The 17,344-nt window shown below is 39.8% G+C and overlaps 1 protein-coding gene across 1 annotated transcript in view; it reads right to left on the bottom strand.

The window, feature by feature from the left end:
* Positions 1 to 324: 324 nt before the first annotated feature.
* The window catches only part of SFXN5 (sideroflexin 5), a 236,662-nt gene continuing 219,642 nt past the window's right edge, over positions 325 to 17,344 (bottom strand). Inside the window, exon 14 of the mRNA XM_063457586.1 lies at positions 325 to 1,032. Within this exon, the coding sequence (XP_063313656.1) occupies positions 955 to 1,032 (78 nt within the window). The 3' untranslated portion in view covers positions 325 to 954. The remainder of the gene's footprint in view (positions 1,033 to 17,344) is intronic.

Here is a 17,344-nt window from a genome sequence, read left to right on the forward strand (position 1 = left end):
AGCACCAAGTGACAAACTTTAAATAATGATGAAGACATGAAAGTAAATTGGTCAAAAACTCACATCTCCTGTAGACATGGAAACTTAAACCACAAGAAAATCAAATTAACATACCTAAAAAAAACATACACGATATCTAACAACTCTACATTACATTATTAGTTATATTATAAGTCACAAAGGTGGAAATGTTTGTCAGTTACTACCTGTCCTGTGATGTGTTCACTACTCTTTGAACCTAATCACTAGGTACTTTAAAAGATTTGTAATAAGGTCAGCTATGACAAAATCGCTGGACTTTTTCTGGTTCTAAATAACGTTATGCTTTTTCACGATGGCAAACAACTGAAATGTTTTTGATTCTAAACAATCAGAAACAATCTGCTTGTGGTAGGCGTATGAAAACATCACTTCTGATTAGGCCATGAGGTATTTCAACATCTTACTCGTTTCAATGGTTAATATTATTTGGTATTAAGAAGTTGCTGTTGGCATTGAAAAATTTACAGAAAAAGTAAAAAAAAAAAAAAAAAAAAGAAATGCTTATATGAAAATAGTCCCAGCATAGGTGAGCTTTAGAGATCATGCCAGGTGGGCACTGAGCTTGACTGACCTTCTATGGAATGGGTTTATTAGGTCAATGCTGTATTGGAATGATCTGCCACCAGGCTTTTTAAGTGATTAATGCACTTTCATGCAGTGACTGAGATTGTGTGCAGTTATTTTTTTTTATATATCTAATTCCTAAAATGTACATATCACATTGTGCTATTTTGTGTCCCTTTTAGCAACTCTAAAACATGAATACATTGGTTCTTCGACCTCGGTGAGGTGCCAAATGAGTGAAAGTGTTAATATTTCCCCAGCTGTCAAGGATTCCACATCCTAATGTCTTCCCTGCGCAGTGGTGGGTCTCTGCCTCGTACGTTTGTGCCGAGAGGAGACTGGTTTGGCTTACAATCCCTTGTTATAGATCACGGTCATGGAGGTGGTTCTGTTGGCAATTTCTGGCTCTAATCGGGATGTCTCAATCTGGATGAAAAGAAAACAGATGATCAAATTCTAAATATTAGCCAGATCTTGGATAATACAATTGTCTGAATATGAATATCTGTATTGAATTAGAAATTTTAATGAAAATGATTTTGACATAAATAAGAAAGGGTGGTTCCTAAGCTTGTTTAACCCCTTAAGGACACATGACATGTGTGACATGTCATGATTCCCTTTTATTCCAGAAGTTTGGTCCTTAAGGGGTTAAACAAATGTAAATCTAGACTCATCTAGAAAAGACATGAACAGAAAAAGATTTTTCATTAATGAGATAATTGATTAAATGTGAAAAATAAGTTAAATATTTATATTAATTGTTTATTTCCATATTAATGTCCATGAATGTTTTTTTAGACACCATGTAACCAAATACCAAGACCAATATTTATTAAACATGACCATTGGGGTGGTTTTATAGAGTGAAATTCCAAAAGCTTATGAAAATGTATTATTATTTTTATCCAGTGTGGGAAATAATTAGCACCTGGTAATGTTGCGAGATCAAAACCAATATAATACCAATATACCTGAAGATCGACGGTATGTATAGATTTAACAAATATTAACATAAATATATTTTTCTCAGCCTTTAAGATTGTAGCCCCCCCCCCCTACATCTTTCCAAGGCTCGAGGCTGTTTACAAAGCATTGTGGGGTGTCATGCACACCATTTGAAGGTGGTGTGATGCTAAATGTGTACTGGGAAAGGTAGAAAAATATATAAATGTGTATATTTCATGAATAACATTTTAAATATACATTGCTAGTCATTTGGCTGAAAAAATGCATAGATGTTATTCTCTAAAACAGGGCTGAACAAAAGGTAGACCTGGAGATGTTGCAGAACTAAAACTACCATGATGCTTTGCCAGCCATCATAATGAGAGGGCATCATGAAAGTTGCACATTGTTTTGATGACAGATGCATCAGTCTGGAATGTCCTACCTAACTTTACATAATATCAGAACTTCCCACTGGCCTGCATCAATTTTGTCTGTACAGTGCATTAAGGATGTCATTCTGCTCTTAACATGTTTACTACCGTATGGTAATCAAATCATTATTACAAATGCAATGAAATGTAGAAAAAAAAAATTCAATCTCAAATCCACAGAAAAATGTTTATCCTTGTTCGACAAATTAGCAAATAAATAACTAAATAAATGGTGCCAAGTGATTGAAGTATTTCGTATTTAGAATTTTCAATGTTTAAAAAAACAAAAAAAAGGGGGAAAAAATTAAAAGAAAAAAAACAAAAAACTGTTCTTAGTTTTCAGCTCAAAACCCAACAAAATGTAACATGAAAGCGAGTTAGCAGGAGGTGCAATATAACCCTTGAGCAAAGCTGTTAAACAGCTACTAGAGCATCATGGGAAATAGCACTTCATTTATTCAAATGCACATATGTCAAGTTTTTGCACCATATGTCATTCTAAGCTATTTACAGTAATAATTAAATCTTAATCAACGTTTAACCTCTGTAAAATGTTTGAAGGATCTAATCACCCTTCAGACAGCACTAATGAAGCAGAAATATATAAACATAAAGAGGAAATGATGCATAGATATCACACCAGTAAGAACAGTAATTGTAAAATTGTATCGCTTTTTTTTTTTTTTAATTATTAAATCTAATCATGAAATTATGGAAAGTAAGCCAACAAGTATTTTAAGTTAAGACATCTTGGGTGTCAGAGGTTTGACTAGCTAATTTTGTACAGTTATCCATAACAGATGCATCATATTTTTTTCTCGTACTGCCACCATTAGCAACTTTCCTTAGGAAACACGTAGTCCTGAATATTAATATCCATGACTAGTCGCCAAAAGGTACCAACATTGTTAGGGGGTGGGGGGAAAGATTAACCAGTTGTCTGCCAAAGTAGGCCGACATTTATTTTGGTGATAAACATTTTAAATGCTCGGTGTCTCTTTTGACCCTGAAAGTCAGTGTAACTTCACATAAATAGTGATAATCTGTATAAACACTTCAAAAGATATATTTGCAATGGTAATGGGATATGTATTTGCTATTGTCAGTTGTCACAAACCATTTTGGAAAAGCAAACAGCGAGGAACAAACCTCTATTTACAACATAGTACACTATACTACATATATTGTGTGGTCACCTTATTAAGTAAATCTATTGTGTATTAAGTAGGTAAATCTTAATGCCTTCATCCTCTGTACTTTGTGATATGTATTCAACATGGTGTTGCAAATGTTCGACAACATCATGCGGGAGCTGCATGGCCAATTACAATGACAAATTCCACCTCACTAAAAGAAACATTATTGGCAAAGCGGTGAAAATATTCAACAACAGATTGTAGGTATGAAGTACCATTCAGTCAGATAATACTCATTTTGTAATAGCAAGTAGTATGACCAAAACTAGTAAGGATCTACCCAGTACCATGCTTGCCCATTGCATATGTGCATACCAATTTAATACAAATATGTACAAAATTAGCTGGGATTAGACTGCTGGTGCTCCGAGACTCAAACCACTGGAAAAACAGTTTCAACAAGAACCAGGTAATGGTGCTAGCAGGCTAATAGCTCTATAGCCACTACAACAGTATTTATGGGTTATGGGACTTAGTATGCACCTTTATGCTTACCTGTTTCCCATTCCACCCTCCGTTCTAGGAATCTGATTACATGCAATGTAAATGTAAGAGGATAAAAGATACCTTATGCGAAACAGAAGAACCGGGGCGCCATGATGTCAAGATGCACACAATACGAGAACGAGCAAGGGGATATTTAAACAGTTCATTGCCAGTAACAGAGAGATTGGCGTTATTTACTAAAGTGAGAATTGAAAGTGAATTTCAAATTAAAGACTAAATAGTCCAACTGGCCAGAGCTGTTCAGAGACATTTTTGGTGACTTATTAAAAGCAATTTATGCAACTGAAATGCAATTAAGAACAAGAACAATGTGTCTTATTCACACAGTCTGATTTCTAAACACATTTATTGTAGTTTAAAGACACAGTAATATGAGTATTATTGGTGTGGAGCTCTGTTAAATGTGCAGACACACCAAGAAAATATTGCAACCAGTTCATAGTATTAATCATATTATACATTTTATACATTGCACAAAGAACAGGTGATATTAAAAGTAAATTACCCTATTAACCAGAATGGGTGCATATAGTGAGTTTAACACACCCAAAAAGCATACCATATTACAAAGTGCCATGATAACCAATTGTCATCATTGCACAATGAAACTAAAGAGATGACGTAGATATTATGAATGTAAAAAATCTAAATCTAAAAAAAACATTTGAATAATCAAAAAATATTCTAAAAATGTCAAAACAATATAAAATAAATTTAAAAAAAATAAAAAAATCATTATTTAACCTTTTATCACCTGTTCTTTCTGCAATGTATAAAATGTATAATACGACTAATACTATGAACCGGTTGCAATGTTTTAATAATTCATTTTTATTTTTCTCCTGTATTGAACCAATAGGTTTTAATTTGCTTTCTAATTATATGACAATTTATGAAATTTGTTGTCCGAACCATACTAAAGTTGTCACTTGCATCAATATCTGTTATTTGATATTTGTTTTTATAGATAATTTCTTTTCTAAAAGATCATTTGTTCTACCAAAAAAAACTTATTTTACTGTGTCTAGAATATATGTGATAATGCCATGAAAGTAGTGTCACTTTAAATTACGGGACTTTGAATAACATGAAGCTTGGGAGAGATTGCAATATGAAAATCCAAGCTACAAGATCTCACCAATCAGAGACTGAATTTTTGCCCATTTATTAGCCCTCACGGGAGATGACTGAAGTAGTATCAGACGTCCTGACGAAGCCGTCTGTGTACGGCGAAACGTGTAGATGTGATGCAATACGCATCCAGGTAGGCGGAGCTGAGCTTGATCGGGAAAGAAGAACGGCACTCATACAGCTAATACTGCAACTCCACCAGACGAAAGCCGCAGAACCTCCATATCCACATGGGTAACCCCCATTGTGACTGAGCGTGGTTGTGAGTAACGGGTACATGTACCGTCATACTCACCCTTTGATCTTGTAAGCGGCAGCCTGTTTGCACTTTGTTTTATAATTTTTAATTTACACTTCCACTGTGTTGTTTTAAACTTTGGTGTTTGAATAAAACTTATTTTATCACTAGCTTATGACCTATTATATTGGATTTGATTAAATTCTAGTCATTGTAATTGTAGTCAATAATTTCCTACAGATCTGCACTATTATTGCTATTATTTTCTTTTTTCTTTCATGTACTGTACAACCCTGAATTTGGGATCATTGTTATTTGTGTTTTATCTGTGCATGTGGTATGAGTATGCCTACTGTGCAGCCCTGAAGCCTGGAAGCCCCTCCAGTGGCCATCCGAGGAGTGGCCACTTGGAGATGTCCCTAGGGGCAATGTAAACACTGCCTTTTCTCCGAAAAGGCAGTGTTTACATGAAAATGCCTGAAGGGAGCTATTATACTCACCAGAACAACTACATTAAGCTGTAGTTGTTCTGGTAACTATAGTGTCCCTTTCATTAGGTGCCAGACTGCAAAGGTCCAAACTTCTAAAAATATATTGTTTTGCCCTGTTCAAATCTTGTCCTTGGTGAACTGGCTCAAACTGGAGCCACCATGGCACACTCCTCCCATGCACCCCAATAGAGGTTTCCATAAGAGCACAAGAGATGACCATGGCAGTCCCCCTAATCTCTAGGTAGAAAAGACCATTGGAAAAAAATACGTTTCTGTGAAAACAAATTTAAGTAGATCAATCAAACTCTACAAAGCCAATAAATATCTGGTATGTTGGAGTCCAAGATTGTGTCGTATCAAGCTGTCCAAGGACTCCATATCCAGACTATAGAGAATGGCCCAGGGTGGAAGGTGGGGTATGAAGGTTATTTAGCTCAGAGACAGTGTCTTTCGTGTCCTTCAAATAAGAGGGGAGTTTTTCTACAAAGGGTAAGGGTAGGATCTAATCAATTTTAATGCTTGAATCTTGCGTCAAATATTTGTTGCCCGAAACTATTGGTTGCCTGAAACTATTGGTCTGCATGTAGGATCTGAAATGCTTTTACCAGTTTTCTTAAAACCATAAATCTGTTATTTAGTTTTTGGACCTTTATCTTCCCCCTGATTATCTGCACCCAATCACTTGGTAATGCAGCTTACACAAAGGGAATGCTAGTCCAATATCAAAACTTCACATTCAGTTTTTTTCGTTATCTTTTGACAATTTATCCAGATGAACCTTTAGTGAATAAACCTCTGCAGTCTAGATTTCTGGCAGCTTGAAATATATAAACATCTACGAAGTTGCATTAGTTATTTTAGCTGCATCAAGTAATAAGGGTAGACTCCATTCCCCAAATAGGAGATGGGCTCTTTTGCACAGATGTTTCAAATATATTTTACTTCTGCTATTCAAGCACACTTACACGTAGTGCACTTTTATATTTTGTGTCTTTTTGTGTATTTGGGGATTTTTAACATGTCTCTATTATCTAACAGAGATTGGGGAACTTTTAGTCTTATCTTTGTAACCATTTAGACACTTTTGTCCTGTACTTTTGGCTTTCCTGCTACCTTTGTAGCGAGTCAAAGACTACATAGATTATTATTATTATATTTATATAGTGCCAGCAAATTACGTAGCGCTGTACAATAGGTGGACTAACAGACACATAACTGTAACCAGACAAATGGACGCACAGGAACAGAGGGGTTGAGGGCCCTGATCAATGAGCATTCATGTTAGAGGGAGTTGGGTATAGTGAAACAAAGGATTATTATAAGTTGGGGTAATGAAAAAGGTTGCAAGAAAAGTAATCACTGAGAAGTATTGGTAATGAAATAGGTTGCTAGAAAAGTAATCACTGAGAACTTAGTAGGTTATTTTTGACAGTTGGAGGAGAGGAGTCATAGGGGGAAAGGAGGATGAAAACTTGCTAACAGTTTAGATGATATGCTTTCCTGAAGAAGTGTGTTTTCAAAGATTTTTTGAAGGAGGGGAGACTGGGTGAAAGTCTAATGTAAAAGGGAAGGGAGTTCCACAGAAAAGGCGCAGGTCCGGAGAAGTCTTGGAGGCGCGCATCAGAAGTGGGAGTATGGACAGAAGATAGGTGTAGGTCTTCGGCAGAGTGCAGGCCTCAACAGGACATATATGTGTTAGGGAGGATAGGTAGGTTGGAGCAGCATTATGTAGGGACTTGTAAGCAAGCACCAGAATCTTAAATTGAGCCTTATATCTAACTGGAAGCCAATGTAGGGTACTGACAGAGGGGGGAGGCGTGGGAGGTGCGGGCGGACAGGAAAATGAGCCCCACCGCCGCATTCACTATAGATTGCAGAGGTGCAATCTGGGAACACGTAAGACCACTGGGAAGGGGATTGCAGTAGTCGAGGCGAGAACAACGGCATGGACCAGTACCTTAGCTGCGTCTGGTGTTAAATAAGGGCAGAGGCGTGCTATGTTTGTGAGATGGAAGCAGCAGGATTTGGCGCTCGACTGGACATGAGGGGTGAAGGAGAGGTTGGAGCCAAAGAGAACACCTAGGCAGCGAGCCTGCATATAAATGATAATGGAAGCCGAAGGAGCTAATGAGTGTAGCAAGGAAGGCAGTATAGATAGAGAATAGTAGGGGACCAAGGACAGAACCTTGGGGAATGCCATCAGAGAGGGGTTGGGGATAAGAGGCAGAGCCAGAGAAAGAAACACTGAAAAAGCACTGGGAGAGGTAGGAGGAGCACCAAGAGAGAGCGGTATCCCGTAGACCAAGATTACGGAGAATGAGAAGAAACCGTTGATGATCAACAGTGTCAAAGGCAGCAGAAAGACAAGGAGAATTAGGATAGAGTAATGTCTGTGAGATTTAGCAGCGATTCAATAGTTGGATACTTTGGGCACAGCTGTTTCAACAGAGTGACGAGGACAAAATCCAGACTGAAGCGGGTCAAGCAGAGAGTTGGATTCGAGGAAGTCTGTCAATCTCGCATACACAATTCTCTCAAGGATCTTGGAAGCATATGGCAGTAGCGATATAGGGCGGTAGTTGGATGGGGAGTTGGTGTCAAAGGCTTTTTGAGAATTAGCTTGAAGGGTGAGGGAAATGTGCTGGAGGAAAGGGAGAGATTGAAAATTTTAGCTAGAGGAGGAGCAAGAGAGGGAGACAGAGTGCGGCTGAGATATGAGGGAATAGGATCGAGGGAACAGGTGGATATACCTTTGCTTATTTTTATTTAAATGTTAGTGGTCCAAGAAAGGTGCTCTTGGAGACCTTGGTTGTACCTAAAGTAGATGAAATGTGTTCAGTCTAATGCTATGGCAGATGTTTATAATAACAGCTACGTCTGTCATATTTTGAGTAATAATATTTCTGGTGCTGACGTACAAATTAAGCAATGTAATGGGTTTAGGTACACTAGCTACTAAAGTTTTTTTAAGATCTGTGACTACTTTTAGGAATTTAGAATCCACAGATACATTACAGACTAACAGCTGATTAAAATGTAAACATTTAGTCTATTTTGTAGCAAATTTATGTTGCGACGAAGACTTTTGTATGTACAAATTTTTGAACCTTGCACATCCTTTAAATCTGTAACCAGGATTTTTCTTCCCCAAGTAGACCTTGAAAATGGAAATTTCACAAGGGTTACAGAAGAAGTGTGTTATAGAACAGACAGCCATACCTTTTATTTATTTTGAACCATTGCTAAGTAATAGTCTGAATTCAGTGATTATGCAAAATTATATCTCAAACAACTTACTTACATTGAAAATATAAAGGCAAATGATCTCACTTAGTATCAAACACTGGCCATTGACGGGAAGACACTGATTTTCCAGATGTGTAATTTTATTGCAGTTGTAAGGAACAGATGGAGCCTTTGAAGTATGCACGCTCTAGGAAGAGATTATCTGCATTTGACAGCTCTCACCTCCAGCAATGCACAGTACAGCATTTCAATGCTTTCACCTCTGACCAAGGTAATTTAATGGTAATGATGATATGTTTCACGACAGTGGCAAGCTGAATCAGCCAAATTAATTACTCCTTAATTCCAGTCAGACACCGTCCTCAACAAGAGCAGATAGTGGCCAAAGACTTTTCTGCCCATGGCATTCAACATCTTCAGCGGCATCCTTTATGCAGACAAATAAGATCAACTATCCAGAAGTCCTTTTAGTCAACCCTTACGTTGCTCCCACTCGTCACCAGTTGTATGCATGGGGTCAACGGCATACTTCAGCTTCCTCCTGCACAGATTGCAAGGAATATTCAAACAACGCTTATTTGGATGTCTTTTGTACTGATAGTCCCCTCATTAAGGCTTTTATTAAATAAGCTTTGCAAATGATTCAATACTGGTAGAAAAACTCTGCATATGATTTATCTACAAACATTCAAATAGATTTTAATGGTTTTTATTTGAAAGGTTTTCTAACATGATTGAATAATTTGAAAGCATATTGAACTGATTACGAAGTTAGTGGGCATTTAGTTTTACCTTTAGGTCACACTTGAACACAAGTTCAACTTTCTTTAGCTCAAGGGAGAGTGTGCAGCTTAGCGGACAAGGGCACATGTATGAGTGTGGGAATGGATGAAACATGATTGGCTGTTTGTTATGTGTTGGAGTGTTGAATGTGAGGAAGGGAGTGGTGACAAATTAAGTTGACCACTTAGGATCCGTGCCAGCAACAGTTTGAAATTCCTCCTCTTGTTTGGGCCTGCTGGTGATTTCGGCCTGTGGCATGGATGTTGAGGCTATCATGTCAGCCCTCGGGGCTTAGGCAGCAGTGGACATTTTTGCTTGCCTCCTTCAGCCCCAGCCGTCTGGCGGTGTAGTCTCCCCTGTTCCCCCTTCCACGGCACCCTTCTTGGGTGGCCGGGCCAGAGTGGCGCGTGGGATGCTGCTCGGGGTCTCCTCCTCGCGAGCGGTAGTGGTGAGTAGGCCCCTGCAGGGCACGCGGGGTGGGTCTCTTCCACTGTCGTCCCCAGTTTCAGGGCATTTGGGCTACCCTCCCTCTATTTCACCCCCTCCTCCAGTTTCTTCCCTGCCTGTGGTGGCGGGGTCTGTGGACCGGGCGGCTCCCCCACTTCCTCCATCTGCCTGTCTGACATCCCCTCCCCCTTTGAGGCTATCCCCCTCTGGGGGTCTTGCATCTGTGGCCTCTCCGATCCCCGTTTCCTTTGCCCTTCCATTTTATTCTCCCCTCCTTCCTTCTGCTCCCCCAACCCTTTTCTCTCCCTCCCCTGCTCAGCTACACCTGTCTGGCCTGCCCCTGAGACCCCCTCCTCCCCGTTCTCCTTACCTGTTTCGGCAGCCTCCTGGTCTGGGGTGTGGGCTCACTGACTCTCCACTACTTTCTCAGGCTTTGAGTGTGGTTGCCGGATCTGTCCAGCAGGTGGTGTCTGGAGCTCCTGTGAACATGTTAACCACAGGGATCTCTCAGGATTCCGTTTCCCAGGTTCCTGCTTCGACCTTGGTGCCACCAGCTGGTCGTGGGGTGCCGTCAGGTGAGACCCCATTTTCCTTTGTTGGCTGGGGTGTCCGCTCTTAGCGGGTTTATGTCCTTTCCCAGTGGGAGCGGGGTGCGCTGGTGCAGGGTCCCCAGGGGTTGATAGTCAGCTGCGCTCTGTGTGGTCCCCTTCTGTCCCCGTGTCACGTCCTGCTCTGTTCTGTGGAGATGTCTGGACTTGGCTTCTGGTATCCAGTACTCTTGTTACAATTCTTGTTTAGTTTTTCTTGGTTTTTGGTTATTCTATGTCTGGTTTTCTTTATGCTGAGATTTCTGGGTTCATTCCTATAGTTCGTCCCTGGATTTCCCAGTCTCCAGGTTTCCTTTAAATGTTTGTTTTATTTGCCACACCCGTTTGTTTCCATCTTTCATTATGTTTCAGTGTTCCTGCAGGCAGCTGCTCACTGCTTCTGTCCTTTCTTGCAGGTAAGTGCTATATATGTGTTCTGAATCTGTGGTTGTTTTAGCATACATTAGGCAGTGTAGGACCTGCCAGATATGGTGTACATTGGCGTTGTTGGCAGGCTTAAGCAATGTATAATCATATAATGTGACTAAATCCCCATAATTTCCATATGTAGTACTTAGTTATTTCTCCTCTTGTTTTGCCTACGTTATCTTGTCTTGTTTTAGTTTGTATACCCAGTCCATGTACAGTCCTGTCTAGTCATGCCCATGTTATGTTCATGTTTTCCTCATGTCTTGTGTATATGTTCTGGGTTTAGCTTACTATCCTTCTCTGGTTCTGGGTTCTACTAGTTCTGTCTGTTTTCATGTTTGGTGCCTGTTCTAGTCTTGCCTTGTTTCTAGTACTGGATACAATCTTGCTGCAGAGCCTCCCTATTCAGCTCCTGGGAGGTCTGCTTAATTTCCAAGCTCTTAGTTCCTGGTATCCGCTGAAGCTGTTTCAGGGTTATTCGTATGTGGCTGCAGAAACGCTGGTGCTCAACACCAGGGGGTGTGCGGTTACCCTGCACCAGACCCTGCTAATCCACCTCCACACAGTGACTCCTACTCTGAACATCAGGCATACTGTCAGGGTGGCGGTCCGATGCAGGACCGGGACCCGGTATGCCTGATGTTCAGAACAGAGCAGGACGTGACACCCCGTAGCGGATTCCCTGGTGGGTGGTGATTGGGGAGAAGGCTCCTCAGCATTACTCGGCGTTGTTCTGTTTTCAGGACACCATATGGAATGCCTTTACTTATGGTGGCCTGGGCTGGTGGCAGTATGACGAGCAATTTCATCAACGGCTCGTGGTCCGCGGGTTGTTTGGGTGGGGCATGTCTTTGCCAAATAAGGTGGGAGATGGTTTGCAGGTAGATAAGTAAAGGGATAATGGCCGGGTCTCCTCCTCCCCGGTCTCTTATGATAAACCGTAAGGGGTACCAGGTTGTACGTGTCCCCACCGAGCTAAAAGCTGGCTAGTGGGGATCATTATGGTCGGGTCCCCACCGAGCTAAAAGCCGGCTGGTGGGGATCCCAAAAAGGGAAGAGGAATTTATTATGCCGAGGGGGGAGGTGAGAGCCTTTTGAAGGGGTGTGTTAGATTGGCAAGGATGTTTTTGAACACATTAAGGGTGTACTGTATAACATGTACGGTTATTTATGTTAAGTTATGATAGTTTTAGTAATTTATATGTACAGTTTTATACGAATTGGATGCATTGTACAGTATTTGTGTGTTTTAATAAATGCTGTGGCCTGGTATATCCAAAGATTTAGTGTCTGTCGTTATTTGGGGGGTGGGTTCATGGTTGGTTTAAGGAGGATATCTAATCCAATGCCCACTACGTACATACATTTACTGATCCCTTAACTGGATAACATATAGCATAATCTGCACTATTTGTATGACTATTATTGATAGAATTATTTTATACAATGGAAACAAATTATGCAATTCTGGACACACTTCGTATAATAGTAAAAAGCAGCTTAAAAGACAGAATTTAATGTAAAGGGACACCATAGGCACCCACACCACTTCATCCTATTGAAGTGGTGTGGGTGCAATGTCCCTGCTCCCTTAACCTTGCAATGTAAAACATTGCAATTTATCAGACAACCACTAGAGGCACTTCCTGCTGTTTCATGGAGTTTGACTCTGTGAAATGACGCTGCACGTCGTCACACTTTGCATAAAGACGTCCAGCATGTTGAAAATCCCCATAGGAAAGCGTTAAGTCAAAACCCCATCGGATTACATTGGCAGAGCTTGACCCAGCGCCGGACATCGACGCTGGAATCAGGTAAGTAAAAAAAGGTATTATACAACTTTTTCATGGTGGTGGGGGGAGGGTGCAGAGGATTCCTATAGTCTTAGGAATAGTGTTCCTTTAAACAGTAAGTTTTGAGAGTCATGTGTGCACGTTTACAATCTATGTTTGTGTTTAACTAGTCACTAATTTATTAAGTCTCCAAACTTGATAGCAGGCATCACGTTATGTGATTTTAAACACAGAGGAATACAAACAAAATAATAATAATAATTTATATAGTGCCTTTAACAAATCAGTAGCTGACACTATCGAGAAGGAAGTTCGCTGTCTAAAAAAAGACCCATGGTGCAGGACTTCGCTCACTGGCAGTGATGCTCTCACTGCAGGGCTTATTTCAGGAGAATATGTAGTTTATGTAGTAGAGGAGGGGAGCAACGCCTATAAGTCACATGTTCTAAACGTGCTCAATTACTTACAATTAGGGAACCAGGACACTCCATGGATTGCTCCTTTAATGACATTGAAAAGATGAAAGGCTTATTTGGACCTGCTGGAATCTGAAGATTGAATAGATGTTGTAGTTGGAGCTATTATCAACTGAGCTATCATACCGGTAGAAGATATATAAACAATGCTTAGAAGAAAACGTTGCCCAAAACATTTAGAAATCATCTTCCGAAAGTAATTTTCTTTCTTTTGACATTTTGAACTCTTTCTGTGATCATCATCAATGTTATGACATTGTGTGATGAATACAGTAGTTACCTTTTACTGTAGATGATAGAGATTCTTCTATAATTTAGTTAAATCTCTTTCTTCCTTCCTTCATTTTTTTTTCTGGTTTCCTGTCTGTATCAACAAGAATCTCAACAAGAAATGTGCACATTTGTATTAAATAGGTCTAAATCAGTCTCCTGCTTACAAAGAATATAGGACCCCAAGAAATGCCCTGATCAAAACAATCTCTGCCTGTGTCCCATACAAGCCCCAACCACTCATCTTGCGCTCAATGTCTGCTTCAGTGTGATGTTTTACTCTGAAAGTTGTGGACACAGGCGACCAGTGGTCCTTGTGGCGGACATGGTATCAGTCCCTGAGGTTGCCCAAAATCATATTTCCTTTTCCCGAAAAAACCTGTGTTCCCCTGTTCGTGAACCGAACAAAACTTGTGTGGTCCCACTCTTCATTGGCTCAGAACACTGACCACCTCTAGCTGTTAACCGCAATTAAAGGACTAACTTGAGTGCTGGGTGGCCCCCATTCGTATAGCCGAACGCACGTGGCCATTTTGTCTCCCAAACACTCGATCGTAAAGCGCGTGGAACTCTTTTTGGCTATACGCGCTAGCGAACCCCAGCAAGGATGGTACTGCTGCCCGTACACTTTCCTGACCATCTACACGAACCACGTTCGGGAGATAAAAATTACCGACTGGAGGGAGCATTCGCTACTTAGGAGCCAGGGGGAGCATTCAGCGGTGTTCATGCAGGATACCTTGAACAGAGATTGGCCGCTGCCCTGAATACTCTGGAACTCTTTTGGGGCATCACCTCTTGGTTGGCCAGTCAAAACTTCTCCCGAATAACGATTTTGTTTCACTGAACTGATCTAAATGATTTTTGGATATGTTTGGCGCCTTAGACCAAGGCTATTAAGGGATATCTGACTTTTGCGGTTCCTGTACCATTTTCTTATGTTTTTGGGGTAATTAACATTTTTGTATGTATTTCCTCTAACTGAGAGATAATTGAATTATTCAGATTAGAGCTCAATGATCTCTTAGTCCCAGGGACGCCTGGGAAAAAAACCTGTAATGTTGTTGTGGAGACCCTATGCTAGGGGTCATGCATAAAAAGCTGTGTGTGGCCGAATAAAGATCAGTTGATTCCCAGAACTGTGTGTCGTCCAGTTACCGGAGGAATGAGATATATTCACTAACCAGCGCTTTCTTCCAGCTCTACAGAATTCCAGCAGATATTTTGTGTCTTAGGATTGCAGGTCTGCTACATCCAAGCCAAGACTTTTAGCAACTGCTGTTTGCCAGTCATTGAAGAATTTGGGGAACGTGACATCATATCCTGATTGCAAGAAGCAATCCTTATAGAAAGAGAGTGCTACAAAATAGAGCAATGCATTAAAAAGTTTTGCGTTTATTTTTTTTTGGGGGGGAGGGGGGACAGGGGAGGTAGATTGTGTTTTTAACACTATAGGGTCAGGAACACATGTTTGTGTTCCTGAACCTATAGTGTTCCTTTAAAACTCAGAAGACATGTTCATTAGTTTCCACTGCTTAAACTGAACTTTTTCTTGTAACTCACTACCTGAAATTTAGCAGTTGTCTCCATCCATAAATTAGTTTATACAGTGGGGAAGCCAAACAGCATTCTGGCAGTACTACCAGGAAGAGACGTCCATAATGTAATTAGTCTCTAAATGTAAACAACTTTAAAAAAATAATCTGAGTTGAAAAATAAATTCTTGTGACATGGCTCCTTCTGAACGATGTAAAATGACAGTGAACGCAATCAACGATTTGAGTCTTACATAATAACACCATATGGAATATATTCAAGCTATAAACCTGTTTGCATTATTCCATAGTAAAACAAAGAACATCATTTTTGTAGATGCATTGTTTTGCAAAAGCAAAACAAAAATAAATACAGCAAGGAGCATCAAAGAGGAACTGTGACCCTGTCCCTACCCCCTTGCAAAATGAGCATTTCATAAATATACAATCTTTTTGAAATACTCATATTGACTGTGTTGGAATTTCATTGTAATTTCAAACCAATCTAAAGATATACTGAGAGAAAACAGAAACTATTTTGTCTCAGTATTTTTCCTAAATCTGACACTTCTCAACACTGGGCGGAGCTAGCACCGTCAAGAAGTGTCAATCACCCAGCTAGGGGGGGCGGTTCACTTTTTTGGGGGGCACTGAAGATGGGGCCGACTGAGGGCTGCAGGCGCTGTAAAAGTTTGGTTTACTTCTTGTTTCAACTTTGCTCGGGAGCTGCATCACAAAGTCACTCCTCGCAATGAACAGACATGCAGACCACCAGGCTACTGCGTGATGTCATATCTCGGTGACCGAAAGAGACCTAGTGCAAAATCCTCACCCCATCGAGCAGCAGCAGGTAATTAGACAGTGCAGAGAGAGCATATGTAATTTGTGTGTATTAGTGTGTTTGTTTATTGGTTAGTGTATGTGTGTCAATGTGTGCATGGGTCAGTGTGTGTTAGTGTATAGTCCACTTTTTGTGTGTCTGTGTTGGTGTTCATGTGTGTGTATGGAGGGATCAGTGTGAATGAAAAATGTTAATAGATAGGTATCACATTAGTATTTATAATTTGGGTAAGTATTACACGTATAATTTATACTATATATTAATATAATATATGCATTACCATACATGTAGATATGCATACAACACTCTGCAATTGTATGTAATAAAAGTGACAAATAGCATTACTTAGTCCAGGAGTTAAAAACATGAGCACCCCAACCAGGGCAGGCGCAAGCCTTTGGCAGCCAAGTAGCCACCACTATCCTGCGCTTTGGGGGCTTTCACTTGGCAGGTACCCATATATAGTGGTGTGGGGATGTATGAGCTGCGAAGGAGCTATTTACTTACTGTGTTCTTTTTCCTGCACGGTTCCCTCTTGCACGTTGTAGTATGCCAGCAGCTGATATAAGTAGTCGCTCAAATATCTGCATCAATGAAAGGTTTGGAGCTACGCAAGAAAAGCACAGCTAATATGGCATCCCCATATATATAATATGTATTTTGGGAAGTGGTAGGCTGTTTTTTTTTTTTTAATATATATATATATTTTTTAATATATATATATATATATATATAAAATACAACGTAAATGCTTAAATATTTAATACAATGTAAAACAAAAAAAAACGTATATATATATATTTCCAGGCCATATCCATGGCAGCACAAGAAGGGGTAGCTCCTCCATATCCCTAACTAGACAGGAACCTAATTAAAACAGAAGGTATTAGTAACCCCTCCTAGCCCTCCCACCCTCATTCTCTTTTTGTTCCTGTCCTATCCATAGGACAGAGCTAGTCATTCTAAGACTAGAGAGGCTGGGCATGCACATACAGAGCATAAGGATTGCAAGAATAAATATGATTAATAAAATTCCCCAAATAAAGTTTGACTCATTAGTGAAAAATGTTAAAGTATATGCAAATTACACAGTGCACTTTACCATATTGGAATCCAAAAAAAGCATTAATAAAGCAAGATCCCTAACCCCTCCTTTCCACACACCCTCACTGTTTTTGTTTTTGATCTTTCATCACTAAAATGTACTTGTTTATCTATAAAAAAACATGTTTTGCTGTTACAGCACAAGACATAAGTTTTTCGTTTTTGTTTTTACTAACTTTGGCTTGGCTATGTAATAGCATAAACATGAGATTGTTTACCTGTAATGTCCCTAATATTAATAAAAGCAAATATATAAATATATATTCATACATCTAAAAAAAA

The sequence above is a fragment of the Pelobates fuscus genome, chromosome 6, assembly GCF_036172605.1.
Source record: "Pelobates fuscus isolate aPelFus1 chromosome 6, aPelFus1.pri, whole genome shotgun sequence".
In the NCBI taxonomy this organism is placed as follows: Eukaryota; Metazoa; Chordata; class Amphibia; order Anura; family Pelobatidae; genus Pelobates; species Pelobates fuscus.